The sequence below is a fragment of the Helianthus annuus genome, chromosome 13 (assembly GCF_002127325.2).
Source record: "Helianthus annuus cultivar XRQ/B chromosome 13, HanXRQr2.0-SUNRISE, whole genome shotgun sequence".
Taxonomy (NCBI): Eukaryota; Viridiplantae; Streptophyta; class Magnoliopsida; order Asterales; family Asteraceae; genus Helianthus; species Helianthus annuus.
The window spans coordinates 3,659,126-3,682,156 of record NC_035445.2 but is presented as its reverse complement, the minus strand read 5'-3'; the positions used below and the strand labels follow the sequence as shown (position 1 = coordinate 3,682,156).

General features: G+C 42.4%; 1 protein-coding gene across 1 annotated transcript; it reads right to left on the bottom strand.

The window, feature by feature from the left end:
• Positions 1-444: 444 nt before the first annotated feature.
• On the bottom strand, positions 445-1,224 carry LOC110900394. Its single transcript, XM_022147286.1, has one exon. It carries the CDS (start codon positions 1,222-1,224, stop codon positions 445-447), a length of 780 nt encoding a protein of 259 aa, XP_022002978.1.
• Between the last annotated feature and the right edge of the window lie 21,807 nt (positions 1,225-23,031).

The following is a 23,031-nucleotide window of genomic DNA, read 5'->3' as shown; positions in this document are numbered from 1 at the left end:
CAACAAGTTCGAAGACTTGTTTTTTATGGGTTTAATATTCACACTCTGGATTTTGGGGTCAAAATAATATGGTTTGACCCGTATCGGCTAATTTATGTAAACTAGTTACATAAGCCGAACCGTGCGCGCAATAGGCGCAACGGGTAACCGTAAGAGTCCTACACTTGTTTCCTAAGTCAATATGCCTTAAAGAGGTTGTGGTATCAGTAGGATACCTTCCGTGATGCCCGTAACGAGTTTAAGTTTATTATACGCCCCGTAGGGGTTTTCCGGTCATTTTTTTTGGGTAAAGGGTTTTACCCCGGTGATTTTATACCAAACAAAACATAAACGTACAAGTGGAGCAGAAAAACCTACACCAATTCTCTTACATGACATGCCACATAAGAGTAAAACAAGCAAACAAGCCAAAACTAGAAAACAACCCTCTAGACACTAAGACAATCAGGTCTCTTCGAAGATCTCTATTGAACTCATCTTCCAATCTTCCAAGATTTTCCTCACATGTGGCTTATCCTTATACTTGAATGATAATAACTTCAGCCTCACAGTGTCAATAATGATACTTGTTATCACTTCAGGTGGTCTTAATTGATTGTTGAAAAACCTGTAATTTCTTTCTTGCCATACGAAATACGCAGCCGCCTTGATGAGGAGTTTAGCGATAACCGAGTTTAAGGACCTAGAAGTCGCTTTCGGCAGCAGCCATCTAACGATGTCGACCCACTTGTTAGGCACCATCTTCATACTAGACTTCTCCTTGATAGCATCCAAAACTGAAGAAGAATAGGAACATTGAAAAAACAAATGCTCATGTGATTCCAGCTCTCGTTGACACAATAAACAACACATCATGTTCATAGAGCCACTAGTGATGTAATTCCATTTTTGAATTCGATCTTGTGTCCATAATTTCCTTCTAAAGATCAACCAGCAATGAAAAGAATGTCTCGGAATATTACAACCCGACCACATAATCTTTGACCATGCCACTTCTTGACCTCGAGAACGAGTAGCTTCCCATACCAGCTTTGAAGAGAACGGCATGAGTTTACCTCCATCAGTTCGCCAGAGTGTAACATCTTGCTTATTGGGGACGAGATTAATATGATTCAATTGGAATAAAACCGGAAAAAGGTCCCGCCAAGCATCAGGCCAAATCCAAATGCCATTATGAACAACCTCAGCTACTTTTGAATAGATTGATAACCCATGTTGAGACATGTTTCTGGGAGAGACATAACGGCTGAGCGGGCACTGGTTGCACCAAGCATCAGGCCAAATCCAAAGGCTTTTAAAGAGATTTCTGAGTTCTACAGGAAATCTGAGTTTCCCGATCAGTTTATAAAGTCTAAAATACTTTATTTATTATTTAAAATCAGTAGCAACTGGAATCGGGTCAAAAGACCTTGTAGAACTCAAGTTTTGGCCGAAAAGGACATATTCGGTATTTACCGAACCGTAGCCATAACCGCAGGTTATGAGCAGGTTAAAATTTATTAAAAATCTTTAAAAATCCCAAAATATTATTTTACAACAGTGAGTAAAAGGTTTGGTGACAAAATCTTGGTTTAGGTAGGCGTTATGCTAATCGCGCCGTTTATTACAAAAGTTTCTTTTATTTGCGCTATTTAGCATAACTCCCATTCTGGACCTCGGATTGGCGTGAAACTTTAGGGGCATGCTTAAAATTTAGTAAGCAAGGTTATGGTCCCTTCATGCGTCCGAAATACTCGTTTTATTTAGAAAAGGGCGTTACGGTCAACTTTTAAGCAATTAACGGAAATGCGTAAAAGACTCGGACAAACAACGAACCGGTCACAGAGGGTGATACCATCACGTGACCTGGTCCTAAGAGAGTCCTATGGCATATCTACATTGCACTAAAACGGGTCAGAACTGAAGTCAAAGCAAAAGTCAAACTTTTGCGACATTCGGCTCCGAACCGGGTCAATATATCAAATGGCCGAATCAAACGAGTTTAGACAAGTTTATATACTTAATATCATGTTTTATAAGTATTCAAACAGGTTTCATATCATCTATATTACAGATTATGCAAGAATTGCAAAAATGGCTTTCTGTTGACTTTTTAAGTATACGTTTGACTCGACATTTGAACTAGTTAGAGTGGTGATCAGGGGGAACCCTTTTAGGGGTTTATTACCCATACAAATACCAACTTATAACTACTTTTGATTCAAGATATGACTGAGCCATTAAGGACTTATCTCGGAGTCAAACCGTAGTTACGACGGTTTGATTTTTAGCTATTTAACTAAGTAAAACTAAACAACAAAGGATTTAAACAACTTACAGAAGCTTGAGCACGATTTAGGATGATAGAATAAAGCTTGGAAGCTCCAGAGATGATCAAGAGAATGTGTTTTGAGGTGTGGTGAACTTATGCACACAATAGGCCTATTTATAGTGCAAAACTTGGCATGGGATCATCACAACTCAGCCTACCAAGCATCATGGATGTTCAGCAGGTGGCCCTGAGTGCTAGGAGGCAAGTAGAGGGCACCCATGCCTCATTTATTGCACTTTTGGTCGTTCACTAGCTCAAAAAGCAAGTTAGTCCAAACGTTCTGCATCTGGGCGGTTCACGCGGCCCGCATGAAGGAATCATGCAACTTGTTCGTGGGCCGCCTGGATCTTCAAACCAGACGCGTGCAAACAGAAGGCTCGCGGCCCGCTTCAACTAACCCAAGACCTTTACGCGGCCCGCGTTAGGTCTAATTTTTCTGTTTTTTGAATCTTTTATAATCATGACTAAATCTTTGTAATTAATAACGAAATCTTTGGTAATTATTAACCTGACCTTTCGGGTTTGAAGGGGTAACTTTGCGATTTGGCCCTCGATTATTTACAACTAAGGGCCTCGTGTTATTTACCCGCACTGTTAAGTCCCCGGTTAGTTTGTTAATTATTCGGAAAGCGTTAACTTTCATTGTTGACGCCTTTAACCCCTCTTATACAAAATTGATCATATCTTTCTCGTTTTAAAACGGAACTTCGCGGAATTTATACAGTATATTCTAGTGAGCGTATTTTACTGTTACAAAGCCTCGGGTACGTCAAAGGGTCACTCAGAGGTATAATTAAACATGTTGACACAGTTAACTCCTGCAGCTTGTAATCTCTCACTTTCTTCCGCGTTTCGCTTCCGTACGATCCATGATTTATTCGTTTGAAGGTACGGACATCGTTTAGGGTTACTATACAGTATACTTACCCTTGTTTGACATTTTAACCCTCGAATTTACATACTTTCAAGGTTTGTCAATTTTAGTCCTTTATTTAATATTAAATGCCACGTGTCAACTCAAGACACGTGTCAATACATTATTGGACACAAAATTTCGAGGTGTTACATCCTCACCCCCTTAAAATAAATCTCGACCCGAGATTTACTCAAACAAATAGGGATATTTCTCTTTCATCGTGGATTCAACTTCCCACGTGAACTCGGGTCCTCTCCGGGCATCCCATTTAACCTTAACTATCGGTACATGTTTCCTTCGAAGCTTCTTCACTTGTCGGTCTTCAATCGACAAAGGCTTCTCCACAAACTTCAAGCTCTCATCTATATGCACATCTGTGTGTGGGATCACCAATGATTCATCAGCGAAGCACTTCTTTAGATTGCAGATGTGGAACACGTTGTGAATTCCATTGAGCTCTTCTGGTAAGTTCAACTTATAGGCAACTGACCCGACACGTTCGATAACCTCGAAAGGTCCTATGTATCTTGGGCTCAGTTTTCCCTTCTTACCGAAGCGCATCACCCCCTTCCAGGGTGATACTTTTAGTAGCACTTTTTCACCTACCTCGAAGTGAAAATCCTTACGCTTTGGATCAGCGTAACTTTTCTGCCTATCACGGGCAGCCTTGAGACGTTCTCGAATCTGGACAATCTTGTCCGTTGTCTCGAAAACTATCTCTGGTCCTGATAATTGGACCTCTCCCACTTCCGCCCAACTGTCACACCCCGATTTCCACGTGTATCACCGGTGGGCCCGGTGGGGGATTACCGTGACGTAGTTGGCAACAATATAGTCAACCCACACAATTATATAAATGCACAGCGGAAGCTTTAAAGATAAATATATACTTGAACCTCTGGTGGTAATATCAAATGTATTACAGAAGTCGAATGTATCCACAGCGGATCAAAATAATAATAAAATATTGTTCATTCAGATACGGCATCGAGTTTGCGAGACTATTCGTGATGCCTAGGAAGCTATTACCAGCCCATTTCGTATAATACCTGCACTTAATCTTTTGGGGAAAAATACGTCAGTTTACACTGGTAAATACATTCAACTGACACATTTGAAAATGTTTATTAAATTTGATTTGAATGCACAAGGCACAAACTCTTTTATAACTTGGGAAAATTATTAAAATCTTGTGAACGTATTACATGTCCTTTTATGCGTTTAGTGGCCCGGGTCGTGCCGGGTTAAAGATTAATAGACACACCACATTGCGTAAAACCGTAGTATAGAAACCAACGGCTACGTCTTTTAAATTAAATGTCGACAATGTATACCGGGTGTACGCCTACACCGGGATGTCGAGGTCGTGGCCATTTCGTAAAATGATGCCAAGGATATCCGGGACAACGGTCATTAACCCCCCAAAGGCTTTTAAGAAACAAAACTGTTTAAATGAGCCGATCATAATATTTAATTAACCACCTAAGCGATGGAAGATATGATGCTCAATCAAGCGGTAAATATTATACCGTATCCCAAGCCCATATAGGGGAAATAAGTTAAAAGTATTTGCCTTTGCAAGTATATTCCTTAATTTGATTAAATCACCGATAGCTTTTATGGGGCTCCTAATCTGGAACGAAGGTTTTAATTAACCTCTTAGAATCCTAACGGGTCTTTATATTGGCCGTAGCCTAGACCGGTTGGTTCCGGAATATAAATATGGTTTAATCGCGCGAAAAGGCGAAAACCGAGAATGGAGTGTGATTATGCCCCAACAAGTTCAGAGACTTGTTTTATATAGGTTTAAGGTTCACACTCTGGATTTTGGGGTCCAAATAATATAATTTGACCCGTATCGGCTAATTTACGAAAACTAGTTTCATAAGCCGAACCGTGCGCGCAATAGGCGAAACGGTTAACCATGAGAGTCTTACGCTTATTTCCTAAGTCAATATGCCTTAAAGAGGTTGTGGTATCAGTAGGATACCTTCCGTGATGCCCGTAACGAGTTTAAGTTAATATTATGCCCCGTAGGGGCTTTTTGGTCATTTTAAAGACTTTTAAAGGGCTTTTCGAGTTCTACAAGAAATCTGAGTTTCCCGATCAGTTTGTAAAGTCTAAAATACTTTATTTATTATTTAAATTCAGTAGCAACTGGAATCGGGTCAAAAGACCTTGTAGAACTCAAGTTTTGGCCGAAAAGGGCATATTCAGTATTTACCGAACCGTAGCCATAACCGCAGGTTATGAGCAAGGTAAAAATTATTAAAAATATTTAAAATTCCAAAAATATTATTTTATAACAGTGGGTAAAAGTTTTGGTGACGGAAACTTGGTTTAGATAGGGGTTATGCTAATTGCGCCGTTTATTACAAAAGTTTCTTATAAATGCGCTATTTAGCATAACTCTCATTCTAGACCTCGGATTGATGTGAAACTTTAAGGACATGCTTATAATTTAATAAGCAAGGTTATGGTCCATTCACGTGTCCGAAATACTCGTTTTATTTTTAAAAGGCCGTTACGGTCAACTTTTAGGCTATTAACGGACCATTTGTGAATTATCGCTATGACAACCGTTAGTTACGACGGTTGGGTTTATAAGCTAAATCTATGGAAATACAAGACCACAATGGATGTGAACGACTTACAGAAGTTGTGTCTTGCTTAGAGAGCAGAGAAGAATGCTTGAAAGCTCTTAGAATGATCAATGAAGTGTGTTTTGAGTTGTGTGATTGTTATGAACACAACATGGCTATTTATAGTGAAAAATGAGCTCCAAGATCATTCCACATTGGTCTATACTGATCATGGATGATGGGCAGGTGTCCCATAGAGCTATGGGTCGAGTAGGGGGCGCCCATGCCTCTTTTATTGGCGTTTTGATCATTCACAAGCTCAAAAGGCAAGAAAATACAAGGTTTCTGCATCTGGGCGTCCCATGCGGCCCACATGGAGAATCCATGCTGCTTTTACGCGGGCCGCCTGAGATTTAAACATTAGGCGTGTAAAAGAGGTGGCTCGCGGCCCGCTTTCACTTAACCCAAAACACAAAGCGGGTCGCGAGAGGCTTGATTCTCAGGTTTTTAAAATCTTTTATAATCATTACGAAATCCTGGTAATTAATAACGAAATCTTTCGTAATTATTAACCTGACCTTTCGGGTTTGAAGAGGTAACTTTGCGGTTTGGCCCTCGGTTAATTACAACTAAGGACCTCATGTTATTTACCCGCGTTGTTAAGTCCCCGGTTAGTTTATTAATTATTCGGAAAGTCTTAACTTTCATTGTTGACGCTTTTAACCCTTCTCATACGAATTTGATCATAACTTTCTCGTTTTAAAACGGAACTTCGCGAAATTTATATATTGCATTCTATTGAGCGTATTATACTGTTACAAAGCCTTGGGAACGTTAAAGGGTCACTCAGAGGTATAATTAAACATGTTGACACAGTTAACCCCTGTAGCTTGTAATCTCTCACTTTCTTCCGCGTTTCGCTTCCGTACGATCCATGATTTATTCGTTTTGAAGGTACAAGCACCATCTAGGGTTACCATACAGTATATTTACCCTTGTTTGACATCTATAACCCTCGAATTTACATACATTCAAGGTTTGTCAAAATTAGCCCTTTATTTAATATCAATGCCACGTGTAATCAAATGACACGTGTTAACACATCATTGGACACAAAAATTCGAGGTGTTACATCCTCACCCCCTTAAAATAAATCTCGACCCGAGATTTACTCAAATAAATAGGGGTACTTTTCTTTCATTGTGGCTTCGACTTCCCACGTATATTCGGGACCTCTACGAGCATCCCATTTGACCTTTACAATCGGTACGTGCTTTCTTCGAAGCTTCTTCACCTGTCGATCTTCAATCGACATAGGTTTTTCTACAAACTTTAAGCTCTCATCTATATGCACATCTGTGTGTGGAATCACCAATGATTCATCGGCGAAGCACTTTTTGAGATTGCAGATGTGGAACACATTGTGAATTCCATTGAGCTCTTCAGGCAAGTTCAACTTATAGGCAACTGACCCGACACGTTCAATGACCTCAAAAGGTCCTATGTACCTCGGACTCAGCTTGCCCTTCTTGCCGAAACACATCACCCCTTTCTTTTCTGCTCAGGGCATCAGCGACTACATTCGCCTTGCCCGGATGGTACCTGATCTCGCAATCATAGTCATTCAAGGTTTCCATCCAACGGCGCTGCCTCATGTTCAACTCCTTCTGGTTGAACAGGTGCTGGAGGCTTTTGTGATCAGAATAAATCACAAATTTAACACCATAAAGGTAATGCCTCCACAATTTCAATGCAAATACAACGGCACCCAACTCCAAGTCATGGGTGGTGTAATTCTTTTCATGCACCTTTAGTTGTCTTGAAGCATAGGCAATCACCTTGCCCTTCTGCATAAGCACACACCCCATGCCTGTGTGTGATGCATCGCAGTAAACTACGAATTCATCTGTACCTTCAGGTAGTGTCAACACAGGTGCGTTGCTTAGCTTCTGCTTCAGAACTTCGAAGGACTCTTGCTGCTTTGGGCCCCAAATAAATTTTTCTTTCTTCTTGGTTAAGGAAGTCAGGGGCGCAGCAATCCTTGAAAAATTCTCAATAAATCTCCTGTAGTATCCTGCTAATCCCAGGAAACTACGAATTTCGGTAGGCGTCTTTGGCTCTTGCCAGTTCATGACTGCCTCTACCTTAGCGGGATCCACTTGGATACCACGCTCACTTACAACGTGACCTAAAAACTGAACCTCTCGTAGCCAGAATTCACATTTCGAGAATTTGGCGTAGAGTTTCTCACGTTGTAGTAATTCGAGAATGCAACGGAGGTGCTTCTCGTGGTCAGCTTGGCTTTTGGAATATATAAGAATATCGTCGATGAAGACGATGACAAATTTGTCCAAATACGGCTTGCAGACGCGATTCATGAGATCCATGAACGCAGCCGGTGCATTTGTGAGCCCAAAAGGCATCACTAGGAACTCGTAATGACCATAGCGCGTCCTAAATACTGTCTTATGTACATCTTCATCTCTGACCCTTAGCTGATGATAGCCCGACCTCAAGTCGATCTTCGAGAAATAGCTTGCTCCTTGCAGCTGGTCGAATAGATCGTCGATCCTTGGCAAAGGATATCTATTCTTTATGGTAACTTTGTTTAGCTCGCGATAATCAATGCACAACCGCATCGATCCGTCCTTCTTCTTTACAAATAGGACAGGTGCTCCCCAGGGAGACGAACTAGGTCTGATAAAACCTTTTGCCAACAGTTCATCCAACTGGGTCCTCAGTTCCTTCATTTCCGTCGGAGCTAGCCTATAGGGCGCTCTAGCAATAGGAGCTGCTCCTGGTATGATATCTATTCTGAATTCCACTTGTCTATCTGGTGGTAAACCAGGTAGTTCTTCGGGGAAGACCTCGGGATATTCAGAAATGACAGGAAGATCCTCTATCTTCAGCTTGGGTTCTTCAATTATCACCTGAGCCATGTAAATGACACAGCCTTTGTTCAAACATCTAGAAGCTTTGAGCATAGATACGTCCTCGGGCAATCCGTACTGCGTATCTCCTCGAATGGTAAGCGATTTACCACTCGGAGTCTTTAATACTATATGCCTTTTGCCGCAAATGATTTGGGCCTGATTACAGAATAACCAGTCCATGCCTAGGACTATGTCGAAACCCGCTAGATTGAAGGGAAGTAGAGATAGAGGAAAAGAATGGTTCTTAATGGACATTTCACATCCCTCTAGAATAGTGGAGACGGTTTCTATCGTGCCGTCTGCTAACTCTACCTCGTATTTCACATCTAGGGTTTTGATAGGCATATTTAATAGTTGGCAAAATTTTTGGTCTACAAAGGATTTATCGGCGCCTGAATCGAAAAGTACTCTTGCAAATATATTATTTACGAGAAAAGTACCTGTAAGCACATTGTCGTTCAGCACAGCCTCCTTTGCATCCATGCGGAAGACTCTCGCATTTGTCTTTTTGGTCTCCTCCGCCTTCCTGGCATTCTTAGGGCAGTTGCTCTTGATATGCCCCTTTTCATTGCAACCGTAACAGGTTGCGTCCTTGATTTTCTTACAATCTACAGTCTTATGATCCTTGGACTTGCATAGTCCACAGGAAAAAGTCTTTGGCTGAGACTGTGAATTCGACCCAAACCTACATTTCCCAGAGTGGGGTTTCTTGCAGATTTTGCAATTAGGTCTTTCACCAGTTTGCCCATCCTTCTTCGTCTCCGACCCCCTTTTGCCATCACCGTTTCCACGGTGCTTCTTTTCTGACCTTCGTGAGGTATCATCCTCACGTTTCCTCTTCTCAGCCCCCTTGATCCTTAGCGTCCTCAGACGGACAACATCTAAAGTGAGAGACAAGGAGAGGTCAGTAACTGACCTGAAGGTCGTCGGCCGAGAGGCCTTCACGCTAGCCTTTATCGCAGGCTCCAAGCCCCCAATGAAACGGGCGATTCGTCTAGACTCTAGTGTCACAAGGTACGGAACCAGGCGAGACATCGTATTGAAGCTCGTCAAATAAGCCTGGCAGTCCAGGTTCGTCATCACCAGTGACACAAAGTCAGCCTCGATCTTCTCAACCTCATGCTGAGGGCAGTAGTTTTCCTTAATGAGAGCAATAAATTCCTCCCATGTCATCTTGTATAAAGCAGACTTACCTGATGCCTGCACCAACGCTCTCCACCATGCCAGGGCCTCGCCCTTAAATGACTGGGACACAAACTTCACCACATCCTTCTCTGCGCACCCGCTGATGTCCACAATAGTGTCCATCTCATCCAGCCAGGTGATACAATCAACAGCACCCTTTTCCCCTGTGAATTCCCGGGGCTTACAAGACACGAAGTACTTGTAGGTGCAACCTTTGGCACCGGACGCATCAGTATATTCTCGTTCACGATGAATACTATTCTCAGTGGACGAGTGATTATCGTCATCTTTCTTGGGTTTGGAGAGTGGTTTGGATTGTGACTTTGGTTTGGAGGGTGGTTTTGATACGGTTCTGCCTTGGGACTCAGTATATTGACGATCCAGAGCTGCCTGAACAACGTTGTCAATCAGAGCCTTTAACTGTGCGCCTGTCAAATGCACTGGCGCATTGTCGTAGTCATCTTCATTTGTATGGCTATTCTCTCCATTGGGATCCGCCATTGTAACTTGAATCTGTTACAGAAGATAGCAAAATTTTATTCAGGAGATTATTATATAATTGTCTTTTATGACAATTTGTCAACCATGGTAACAGAGACCATATTTGGTTAACTTATTACTCATTTAATCTTAGGATTTGAATATATCCTATTTTAGCTATATCAATAATATTGGCGGCATAAAGCCTAATCACGAGGATGTTTTATAATTTTAGCCGAGATTTCAGAGAATCAAAGGCATAGAGGTTTGAACCGTAGTTCTCTTACCCCTTTCTGACAGGGAGTCATAGACCACCACTGTCTTTTGTCTTTATAAGACAATTATTACGGCCCATAGGCACTACACCACTAATGGATGTTTTAATAAGATTGGCCCATAGGCACTACATCACTAATGGATGTTTTAATAAGATTTGGCCCGTAGGCACTACATCACTAATGGATGTTTTAATAAGATTGGCCCGTAGGCACTACATCACTAATGGATGTTTTAAATAAGGTTGGCCCGTAGGCACTACATCACTTAATGGATGTTTTAGTAAGATTTGGCCCGTAGGCACTACATCACTAATGGATGTTTTAATAAGATTGGCCCGTAGGCACTACATCACTAATGGATGTTTTAATAAGATTGATCACCTTCATTGGTGATTTAACCCACGATTTATAAATCATTTAGTTGGGTTTTGAAATCCTTAAAGGATTATTGTATAAGAATGACGCGTGCGATTTTAACGAACCACATCTGCCATGATTGTTAACATGCTTGCAGAGGTTTAACAGGGGACCTGAATCTTTTAATTAGGTCGTACCATCTTGGCCGGATCTTAAAAGACACCAGGCTAGGTTTCACCTCTTAAGATTCTTTATTTAGGCAGATCAATTAAAAGGAATGGTTTTGATTTATTTCATATTTATTAAAACAAAAACTCATAACATACATTCCATAGATTCAAATACAATCACATATTGCCCTAAATGGGTCTTTCAAATAGTACATACCTCCATAGAGGTTTAAAATAAGTGACAAGTCCACGCAGGGACTAACATAAAATAAGTGTCCATGCAAGGACTAAAAGATAAGTCCACGTAGGGACTGAGATACGATAAGTGTCCACGCAGGGACTTAATTCAAAGTAGAAATTACATTAGTACTACTATTAAGGGCTAGTGGTCACGTTTCTTCTTTTTGCCCTTTAGTAGGTTCGCCAAGCCTTTGAGAAATCCTCGGTGGCTCTTTTTCTCTTCCTCGAACTCTCTCTCCACACGATCTAGTCGATGGAGTATCTCTTCCTGTTCAGGAGGAGAGAAACGTGGTTGTGGCGCTTGTTGCGGAACTGGAGGTCTGGGAGGTATTGGATACCCATGAGCTGAGTAGTCCGGTGCTCCCATGTTCCCATGAGCTCCGTCAGGGTAGCGTGCATTATCTAGCCGACACCACATATGGGTCGCGCTCATAATTGTAGTTGTAATGTGCTTGTGACGGTTCGAACGGGTTGTAAGCCGTTGGACCCGTGTAAGCAGGTATGGGTTGGTCGTACCCAAATGGTGGCGAATTTGGTGCAGCTGGTGCGGAGTTCGCCTCCTGTATAGGACTTGAAGGTCCTTCTTCTTGTAGTGGCGGATAGTGGCTACTACTAGAGTGTCGAGGGGTGCTGAAGTGGATACCCCCTCCTCCTCGTGTGGACATACGAGCATTTGTCCTCCTACGCCTTGGCGGATCAGGCATTACTGGTTGCGCCGGTGGCGGAGGTGGTGGCGTAACTGCCACAATGCGTGAATCCTCAGAGGGATCCTGTGGATGTCGCGGTTGTTGTGATGTATGTTGAGGTGGTGTGTAGTACCACTCATGTCGGTCGAACAACGCTTGGAAACTATCTGGTCCCTGATAGGGTGTGCCATGGAAGGATGACCCATCAGAGACTTCTATCGGATGCGTGGGCGTACCACGAGCAGGTTCTGTTGGATCAGTATCTTCATCCATATGGTCTTCGGAGAAGTGATCTTGTGGCCCTAATGGAACAAAGCCTGAAGGTTCCTGTATGTAGTCAGCTGGATTAAACTGACCTATGAAGTATGGAGTAGGGTCGTCGTAATTTCGGTGCGATACCGAACGTTGTAGCGGTATGAAGGAGGGTTGCGGGTTGTTGGGATCATTCTCTGAATTTGGCCCGAATGAGTGCCGGTATGATGGCGTCGAGCTGTGCGAGGTGGAATGCCTCGCAGGTTCGTAAAGGTCTCTTCGCCTCTGTGGTTCTTCACTCCTTGTAGTCGAAGGAGCTCGTGTACCAGAAGGTCCGGCTTCGTGATCGTGGTGAGTAACGATCTCTCCTCTGCCTCTTCTTCCCCTTCCTCTTCCTCGGAATATTACTGGCGGCATGTTTCCTGCTTTATAAAACTTTAAATACCAATAATAAAAGAAAAAGACAAAATTGGAATAACAATTCGAATTTGTCCTAAGTTCTTGTCTAGACTCAAGTATGTGCAATTGTGTCATTGAGATTAAACACAATGCCTAATGTGTTTAATTCACTCAATGTTGGCTCTGATACCAACCTGTCACACCCCGATTTCCACGTGTATCACCGGTGGGCCCGGTGGGGGATTACCGTGACGTAGTTGGCAACAATATAGTTAACCCACACAATTATATAAATGCACAGCGGAAGCTTTAAAGATAAATATATACTTCAACCTCTGGTGGTAATATCAAATGTATTACAGAAGTCGAATGTATCCACAGCGGATCAAAATAATAATAAAATATTGTTCATTCAGATACGGCATCGAGTTTGCGAGACTATTCGTGATGTCTAGGAAGCTATTACCAGCCCATTTCGTATAGTACCTGCACTTAATCTTTTGGGGAAAAATACGTCAGTTTACACTGGTAAATACATTCAACTGACACATTTGAAAATGTTTATTAAAATTGATTTGAATGCACAAGGCACAAACTCTTTTATAACTTGGGAAAATTATTAAAATCTTGTGAACGTATTACATGTCCTTTTATGCGTTTAGTGGCCCGGGTCGTGCCGGGTTAAAGATTAATAGACACACCACATTGCGTAAAACCGTAGTATAGAAACCAACGGCTACGTCTTTTAAATTAAATGTCGACAATGTATACCGGGTGTACGCCTACACCGGGATGTCGAGGTCGTGGCCATTTCGTAAAATGATGCCAAGGATATCCGGGACAATGGTCATTAACCCCCCAAAGGCTTTTAAGAAACAAAACTGTTTAAATGAGCCGATCATAATATTTAATTAACCACCTAAGCGATGGAAGATATGATGCTCAATCAAGCGGTAAATATTATACCGTATCCCAAGCCCATATAGGGGAAATAAGTTAAAAGTATTTGCCTTTGCAAGTATATTCCTTAATTTGATTAAATCACCGATAGCTTTTATGGGGCTCCTAATCTGGAACGAAGGTTTTAATTAACCTCTTAGAATCCTAACGGGTCTTTATATTGGCCGTAGCCTAGACCGGTTGGTTCCGGAATATAAATATGGTTTAATCGCGCGAAAAGGCGAAAACCGAGAATGGAGTGTGATTATGCCCCAAGAAGTTCAGAGACTTGTTTTATATAGGTTTAAGGTTCACACTCTGGATTTTGGGGTCCAAATAATATAATTTGACCCGTATCGGCTAATTTACGAAAACTAGTTTCATAAGCCGAACCGTGCGCGCAATAGGCGAAACGGTTAACCATGAGAGTCTTACGCTTATTTCCTAAGTCAATATGCCTTAAAGAGGTTGTGGTATCAGTAGGATACCTTCCGTGATGCCCGTAACGAGTTTAAGTTAATATTATGCCCCGTAGGGGCTTTTTGGTCATTTTAAAGACTTTTAAAGGGCTTTTCGAGTTCTACAGGAAATCTGAGTTTCCCAATCAGTTTGTAAAGTCTAAAATACTTTATTTATTATTTAAAATCAGTAGCAACTGGAATCGGGTCAAAAGACCTTGTAGAACTCAAGTTTTGGCCGAAAAGGGCATATTCGGTATTTACCGAACCGTAGCCATAACCGCAGGTTATGAGCAAGGTAAAAATTATTAAAAATCTTTAAAATTCCAAAAATATTATTTTATAACAGTGGGTAAAAGTTTTGGTGACGGAAACTTGGTTTAGATAGGGGTTATGCTAATTGCGCCGTTTATTACAAAAGTTTCTTATAAATGCGCTATTTAGCATAACTCTCATTCTAGACCTCGGATTGACGTGAAACTTTAAGGACATGCTTATAATTTAATAAGCAAGGTTATGGTCCGTTCACGTGTCCGAAATACTCGTTTTATTTTTAAAAGGCCGTTACGGTCAACTTTTAGGCGATTAACGGAAATGCGTAAAAGACTCGGACAAATCATGAACCGATCACAGAGGTCTATACCATCATGTAACCTGGTCCTAAGAGAGTCCTAAGGCATATCTATACCTCACTAAAACGGGTCAGAACTGAAGTCAAAGCAAAAGTCAAACTTTTGCGACATTCGGCTCCGAACCGGGTCAATATAGCAAATGGTCGATTCAAATGAGCGTAAACAAGTTTATATACTTAATATCATGTTTTATGAGTGTCAAAATAGATTTCATAGCATATACATTACAGATTATGTATAAAACGGCAAAATAGCTTTCTGTTGACCTTTTAAGTGCACGTTTGACTCGACATTTGCCATAGTTAGAGTGGTGATCAGAGGGAACCCTTTTAGGGGTTTATTACCCACATAAATACCAACTCATAACTACTTTTGATCCGACAATTCACTGGACCATTTGTGAATTATCGCTATGACAACCGTTAGTTACGACGGTTGGGTTTATAAGCTAAATCTATGGAAATACAAGACCACAATGGATGTGAACGACTTACAGAAGTTGTGTCTTGCTTAGAGAGCAGAGAAGAATGCTTGAAAGCTCTTAGAATGATCAGTGAAGTGTGTTTTGAGTTGTGTGATTGTTATGAACACAACATGGCTATTTATAGTGAAAAATGAGCTCCAAGATCATTCCACATTGGTCTATACTGATCATGGATGATGGGCAGGTGTCCCATAGAGCTATGGGTCGAGTAGGGGGCGCCCATGCCTCTTTTATTGGCGTTTTGATCATTCACAAGCTCAAAAGGCAAGAAAATACAAGGTTTCTGCATCTGGGCGTCCCATGCGGCCCGCATGGAGAATCCATGCTGATTTTACGCGGGCCGCCTGAGATTTAAACATCAGGCGTGTAAAAGAGGTGGCTCGCGGCCCGCTTTCAGTTAACCCAAAACCCAAAGCGGGTCGCGAGAGGCTTGATTCTCAGGTTTTTAAAATCTTTTATAATCATTACGAAATCCTGGTAATTAATAACGAAATCTTTCGTAATTATTAACCTGACCTTTCGGGTTTGAAGGGGTAACTTTGCGGTTTGGCCCTCGGTTAATTACAACTAAGGACCTCATGTTATTTACCCGCGTTGTTAAGTCCCCGGTTAGTTTATTAATTATTCGGAAAGTCTTAACTTTCATTGTTGACGCTTTTAACCCTTCTCATACGAATTTGATCATAACTTTCTCGTTTTAAAACGGAACTTCGCGAAATTTATATATTGCATTCTAGTGAGCGTATTATACTGTTACAAAGCCTTGGGAACGTTAAAGGGTCACTCAGAGGTATAATTAAACATGTTGACACAGTTAACCCCTGTAGCTTGTAATCTCTCACTTTCTTCCGCGTTTCGCTTCCGTACGATCCATGATTTATTCGTTTTGAAGGTACAAGCACCATCTAGGGTTACCATACAGTATATTTACCCTTGTTTGACATCTATAACCCTCGAATTTACATACATTCAAGGTTTGTCAAAATTAGTCCTTTATTTAATATCAATGCCACGTGTAATCAAATGACACGTGTTAACACAGCATTGGACACAAAGATTCGAGGTGTTACACCAACAAACAGGCGATCTACACTTTCTACCGTATAATGCCTCGAAAGGCGCAGCCTTTATGCTGATATGGTAGCTATTGTTGTAGGAGAATTCGATCAGTGGTAGGTTCTTATCCCAACTACCACCTAAATCGATAGCACATGCCCGCAGCATGTCTTCTAACGTTTGAATAGTACGCTCACTCTGACCGTCTGTCTAAGGATGGTAAGCCGTACTAAAGTTTAAACGTGTGCCCAAAGATTGTTGGAAACTCTTCCAGAAATGAGACGTGTATCTAGTATCTCGATCAGTGATAATAGACACAGGTATGCCATGTAAGGCTACAATCTTATCAACATATAGCTGGGCCAATGTGTCGGAGCTATAAGTCTCCTTGATGGGTAAGAAATGAGCTGACTTAGTCAGTCTATCGACTATAACCCATATTGTGTCGTTTCCTTTGCTCGTTTTTGGTAACTTGGTGATAAAATCCATAGTTACACATCCCACTTCCATTCAGGAAGTTCAGGCTGTTGTAGCAAGCCAGATGGCTTTTGATGCTCAGCCTTGACTTGCGCACAAGTTAAGCATTTGGCTACATAAGCGGCTACAGACTTTTTCAAGCCTATCCACCAATAATTTGCCTTTAAATCCTGATACATTTTATCTGCTCTAGGATGGACAGAATATTTGGAACTATGGGCTTCCTGGAGGATAACATTTCGTAGTCCTCCATAAATTGGAACCCATATTCGCCCATTCAATCTCAAAATTCCATCCTTGCTAAGAGTTAACTACTCCTCAGTTACTCCTAACTTTTCCTTAGGATAATTAGCTTCCAACACAGCCTCTCGCTGTGCAGCTAATATCCTTTCAATCAAGTTATTCTTGACTTCAATGCTCTTAGCATTGATTCGGATGGGTTTCATCCTTTCTTTCCGGCTCAGGGCATCAGCGACTACATTCGCCTTGCCGGGATGGTATCTGATCTCACAATCATAATCATTTAAGGTTTCCATCCAACGGCGTTGCCTCATGTTTAGCTCCTTCTGATTGAACAGATGTTGAAGGCTCTTGTGATCTGAATAGATCACAAACTTGATTCCGTACAGATAATGCCTCCACAGTTTTAGTGCGAATACAACGGCACCCAACTCCAAGTCATGGGTGGTGTAATTCTTTTCGTGCACCTTCAACTATCTCGAAGCATAGGCAATCACTTTGCCTTTCTGCATGAGCACACACCCATGCCAGTGTGCGACGCGTCGCAGTAAACTACGAACTCTTCGGTACCTTCTGGTAGCGTCAACACAGGAGCGTTGCTTAGCTTTTGCTTTAAGATATCAAAGGATTCTTGCTGCTTAGGGCCCCAAACAAATTTTATCTTCTTCTTGGTTAGAGAAGTTAAGGGCGCAGCAATCCTTGAGAAATTTTCAATGAATCTCCTGTAGTATCCTGCCAACCCCAGGAAACTACGGATCTCTATGGGCGTCTTTGGCTCTTGCCAATTCATGACCGCCTCTACCTTAGCGGGATCCACCTGGATACCACGCTCGCTCACGACATGTCCAAGAAATTGGACTTCTCGTAGCCAGAATTCGCATTTTGAGAATTTGGCATAGAGTTTCTCGCGATGCAGCAATTTGAGAATGCACCGTAGGTGTTTCTCATGGTCAGCTTTATTCTTTGAATAGATAAGAATGTCGTCGATGAATACGATGACGAATTTGTCCAAGTATGGCTTGCAGACGCGATTCATGAGATCCATGAACGCAGCCGGTGCATTTGTGAGCCCAAAAGGCATCACTAGGAACTCGTAGTGACCGTAGCGAGTCCTAAATGCTGTTTTATGCACGTCTTCATCTCTGACCTTCAGCTGATGGTAGCCCGACCTCAAGTCGATCTGTGAGAAATAGCTAGCCCCTTGCAATTGATCAAACAAATCGTCGATTCTTGGCAATGGATATCTATTCTTTATCGTGACTTTATTAAGTTCACGATAGTCGATGCACAGACGCATCGATCCGTCCTTCTTCTTAACGAATAGGACAGGTGCTCCCTAGGGAGATGAACTAGGCTTGATGAAACCTTTTGCTAACAGTTCATCCAGCTGGGTCCTTAATTCCTTCATTTCAGTCGGTGCTAGCCTGTAGGGTGCTCTAGCAATGGGAGCTGCTCCAGGGATGATATCTATTCTGAATTCCACTTGCCTATCTGGTGGCAACCCAGGTAGATCTTCGGGGAAAACTTCTGGATACTCCGAAATGACAGGAATGTCCTCTATCTTTGGTTTGGGCTCTTCAATTATCACTTGTGCCATGTAGATGACACAGCCTCTTTTTAAACATTTTGAAGCCTTGAGCATAGATACGTTCTCGGGCAATCCATACTGCGTATCTCCTCGAATGGTGAGCGATTCACCAGTCGGGGTCTTTAGCACAATTTGTTTTCTATTGCAGATGATCTGGGCCTGGTTGTGTGATAACCAGTCCATGCCCAGAACGATGTCAAAACCAGCTAGATTAAAGGGAAGTAGAGATAGAGGAAAAGAATGGTTCTTAATGGATATCATACATCCATCTAATATAGTGGAGACGGTTTCTACCGTGCCGTCTGCTAGCTCTACCTCGTATTTCACATTTAGGGTTTTGACATGCATATTCAACAGTTTGCAAAACTTTTGGTCTACGAAGGATTTATCAGCGCCTGAATCGAAAAGTACTCTTGCAAAGATATTATTCACGAGAAAAGTACCTGTGATTACGTTGTCGTCTTGCAAAGCTTCCTTCACATTCATCTTGAAGACTCTAGCGTTATTCTTTTTGGTTTCTTCTGTCTTCTTGGCGAATTTGGGGCAGTTACTCTTGATGTGCCCCTTCTCACTACAGTTGTAGCAGGTCGCATCTTTAATCTTCTTATAGTCCACAGTCTTGTGGTCCTTGGACTTGCACAGTCCACAAGTATGCGACTTTGACTGAGACTGTGAGTTCGACCCAAGCCTGCATTCCCAAAGTGGAATTTCTGGCAGTTTTTGCACTTGGGCTTCTCCCCGGATTGTTGCACATCTTTCCTCGACTCTGTCCCTCTCTTGCCATCACCGTTCCCCCGGTGTTTCTTTCCCGACCTTCGTGAGGTGTCGTCCTCACGCTTCCTCTTCTCGGCCTCTTTGTTCCTCAGCGATCTCAGTCGGACCGCGTCCATTGTGAGGGACAAAGAGAGGTCTGTTACAGACCTGAAGGTCGTTGGCCGAGAGGCCTTCACACTTGCCTTTATCGCGGGTTCTAACCCCCCGATAAAACGAGCGATTCTCCTTGGTTCCGGGGTTAACAGACGTGGAACCAATCGAGACATCGTGTTGAAGCTCGTTAAATAGGCTTGGCAGTCCAGATTTGTCATCACCAATGATACAAAATCGGACTCTATCTTCTCCACCTCATGTTGAGGGCAGTAATTTTCTTTGATGAGAGAAACGAATTCCTCCCACGTCATGCTGTATAGCACAGCTTTTCCCGAGGCTTGAACCAGCGCCCTCCACCAAGCTAGGGCCTCGCCCTTAAACGACTGCGACACAAACTTCACTACGTCCCTTTCCGCACAGCCACTGATGTCCACCACAGTGTCCATCTCATCCAGCCAAGTCATACATTCGACGGCACCTTTCTCCCCCGTGAAGTCTCGGGGTTTACAAGACACAAGTACTTGTAGGTGCAGCCCCTGGCACCGGATGCATCAGTATACTCCCTTTCACGACGAACACTATTTTCATTTGACGAGTGATTGTCGTCGTCCTTTTTGGGTTTGGAGAGGGGTTTGGATAATGGTTTGCTGTGGGATTTTGAGTGTGTCTTCGGCTTTGATGGTGTTTTGGAAACGGTTCTGCTTCGAGATTCAGTATATTGTCGATCTAGAGCTGCTTGAACAGCGTTGTCGACAAGAGCCTTAAGTTGAGGGCCCGTTAAATGTACTTGGGCATTATCATAATCATCTTCACTTGTATGACTATTTTCTCCATTAGGATTCGCCATAGTAGCTTGTATCTGCTGCAGAAGATAATGAAAATTTTATTTAGGAGTTTATTATAGAATTGTCTTTTATGGCAATTCATTAACCATGGTAACGAAGACCATATCCGGTTAATTTGTTACTCACTTATATTTAGGATTTGAACATACTTATCCTATTCATAATTAATATTGTTAGTGGCATAAAAGCCTAGTCACGAGGACGTTATTAAAATATTAGCCGAGATTACAGAGAATCAAGGTATGAAGGTTTGAACCGTAGTTCTTTTACCCTTTCTGACAGGGAGTCATAGACCACCACTGTCTTTCGTCTTATATGACAATAATTATGGCCCATAGGCACTACATCACTAATGGATGTTTGATAAGGTTGGCCCGTAGGCACTACATCGCTAATGGATGTTTAACAAGTGATCATCTTCATTGATGATTTAACCCATGATTTATTATATCATTGATTTGGGCTTTGGAATCCTTTAAAGGATTCTTGTATAAGAATGACGTGTGCGATTTTAACGAATCACATCTGCCATGATTGTTAACATGCTTACAGAGGTTAACACGGAATCTGAATCTTTTAATTAGGTCTTACCATCTTGGCCGGATCTTAAAAGACAACTGGCTAGGTTTCACTCTTGAGATTCTTTATTTAGGCAGATCAAATTAAAAGGAATGATTTTGATTTATTTCATATATAGTAATAATAAAAAATGAAATTCATAACGTAACATTCCATAACTTCGAATACGATTACACGCTGCCCTAAACGGGACTTTTAAACTAGTACATACCTACATAGAGGTTTAATAAAAGACAGGTCCACGCAGGGACTAATATAAGATAGGTGTCCGCGTAGGGACTGAAAGATAAGTCCACGTAGGGACTGAAATACGATAAATGTCCACGCAGGGACTAAAGTGTAAGTACAACAATCCATACGGAGACTAAGGGTCTCGTTTCTTCTTTTTGCCCTTCAGTAGGTTTGCCAAGCCCTTGAGGAATCCTCGGTGGCTCTTACGTTCTTCCTCGAAGTCTCTTTCCACACGGCTCAAATGGTGGAGTATTTCTTCTTGTTCAGGTGGGGAAAAACGTGGTTGTGGCGCCGGTTGCGGAACTGGAGGTCTAGGAGGTGCTGGATACCCATGAGCTGAGTAGTCCGGTATTCCCATGTTTCCAAAAGCTCCGTCAGGATAGCGGGCATTATACCTAGCCGCTACCACATATGGGTCGCGCTCATAGTTGTAGTTGTAATGTGCGTGCGATGACGGTTCGAACGGGTTGTAAGCCGATGGACCCGTGTACGCAGGTATTGGGTGGTCATACCCAAATGGTGGCGAAGACGGTGCAACTGGTGCGGAGTTCGCCTCCTGTGCTGGACTTGCAGGTCCTTCTTCTGGTAGTGGCGGGTAGTGGCTACTACTAGAGTGTCGAGGGGTGCGGAAGTGGAATTCCCCTCCTCGTGTGGACATACGAGCATTTGTCCTCCTACGCCTTGGCGGATCAGGCATTGCTGGCTGTACCAGTGGCGGAGGTGGTGGCGTAACTGCCACGAAACGTGGATCCTCGGAGGGATCTTGCGGATGTTGCGGCTGTTGTGATGTCTGTGGCGTGTGGTACCACTCGTGTTGATTAAACAATGCCATGAAGCTATATGGTCCCTGATAGGGTGTGCCATGAAAGGATGACCCATCAGAGATTTCTATTGGATGCGTGGGCGTACCACGAGCAGGTTCTGTCGGATCCGTGTCCTCGTCCATATGGTCTTCGGAGAAATGATCTTGTGGTCCTAACGGAACAAAGCCCGCAGGCTCCTGAATGTAGTCAGCTGGGTTAAACTGACCTCTGAAGTATGGAGTGGGATCGTCAAAATTACGGCGCGATACCGAACGTTGCAGAGGTATGTAGGAGGGTTGAGGGTTGTTGGGATCATTCTCGGAATCTGGCCCGAACGAGTGACGGTACGATGGCGTCGAGCTGTGCAAGGTGGAATGCCTCGCAGGTTCGAAAAGGTTTCTCCGTTTTTGCGGTTCTTCACTCCTTGTGGTCGAAGGAGCTCGCGTATTTGAAGGTCCAGCTTCGTGATCGTTGTGAGTAACGATCTCTCCTCTGCCTCTTCTTCCCCTTCCTCTTCCTCGGAAAATTACAGCTGCCATATTTCCTGCTTTTAAAACTTTAAATAACAATAATAAAAGAAAAAGACAAACTTGGAATAATAATTCGAATTTGTCCTATGTTCTTGTCTAGACTCAAGTATGTGCAATTGTGTCACTGAGATTAAACACATTAGGATAGTGTTTAATTCACTCAATGTTGGCTCTGATACCAACCTGTCACACCCCGATTTCCACGTGTATCACCGGTGGGCCCGGTGGGGGATTATCGTGACGTAGTTGGCAACAATATAGTCAAACCACAATATATAAATGCACAGCGGAAGCATAAAGATAAATATAATCCAACCATTGATTGTAATATCGAATGTATCACATATAGTTGAATAGTATCCACAGGAGGATCAAAATAATAAAAAGTATTGTTCAACAGACAAGGTATCAAAGCTTGCGAGACTTCTTAAGATGCTAAGGAGCTATTGCCAGCCGATTACGTGTAGTACCTGCACTTAATCTTTTTGGGAAAATACGTCAGTTTACACTGGT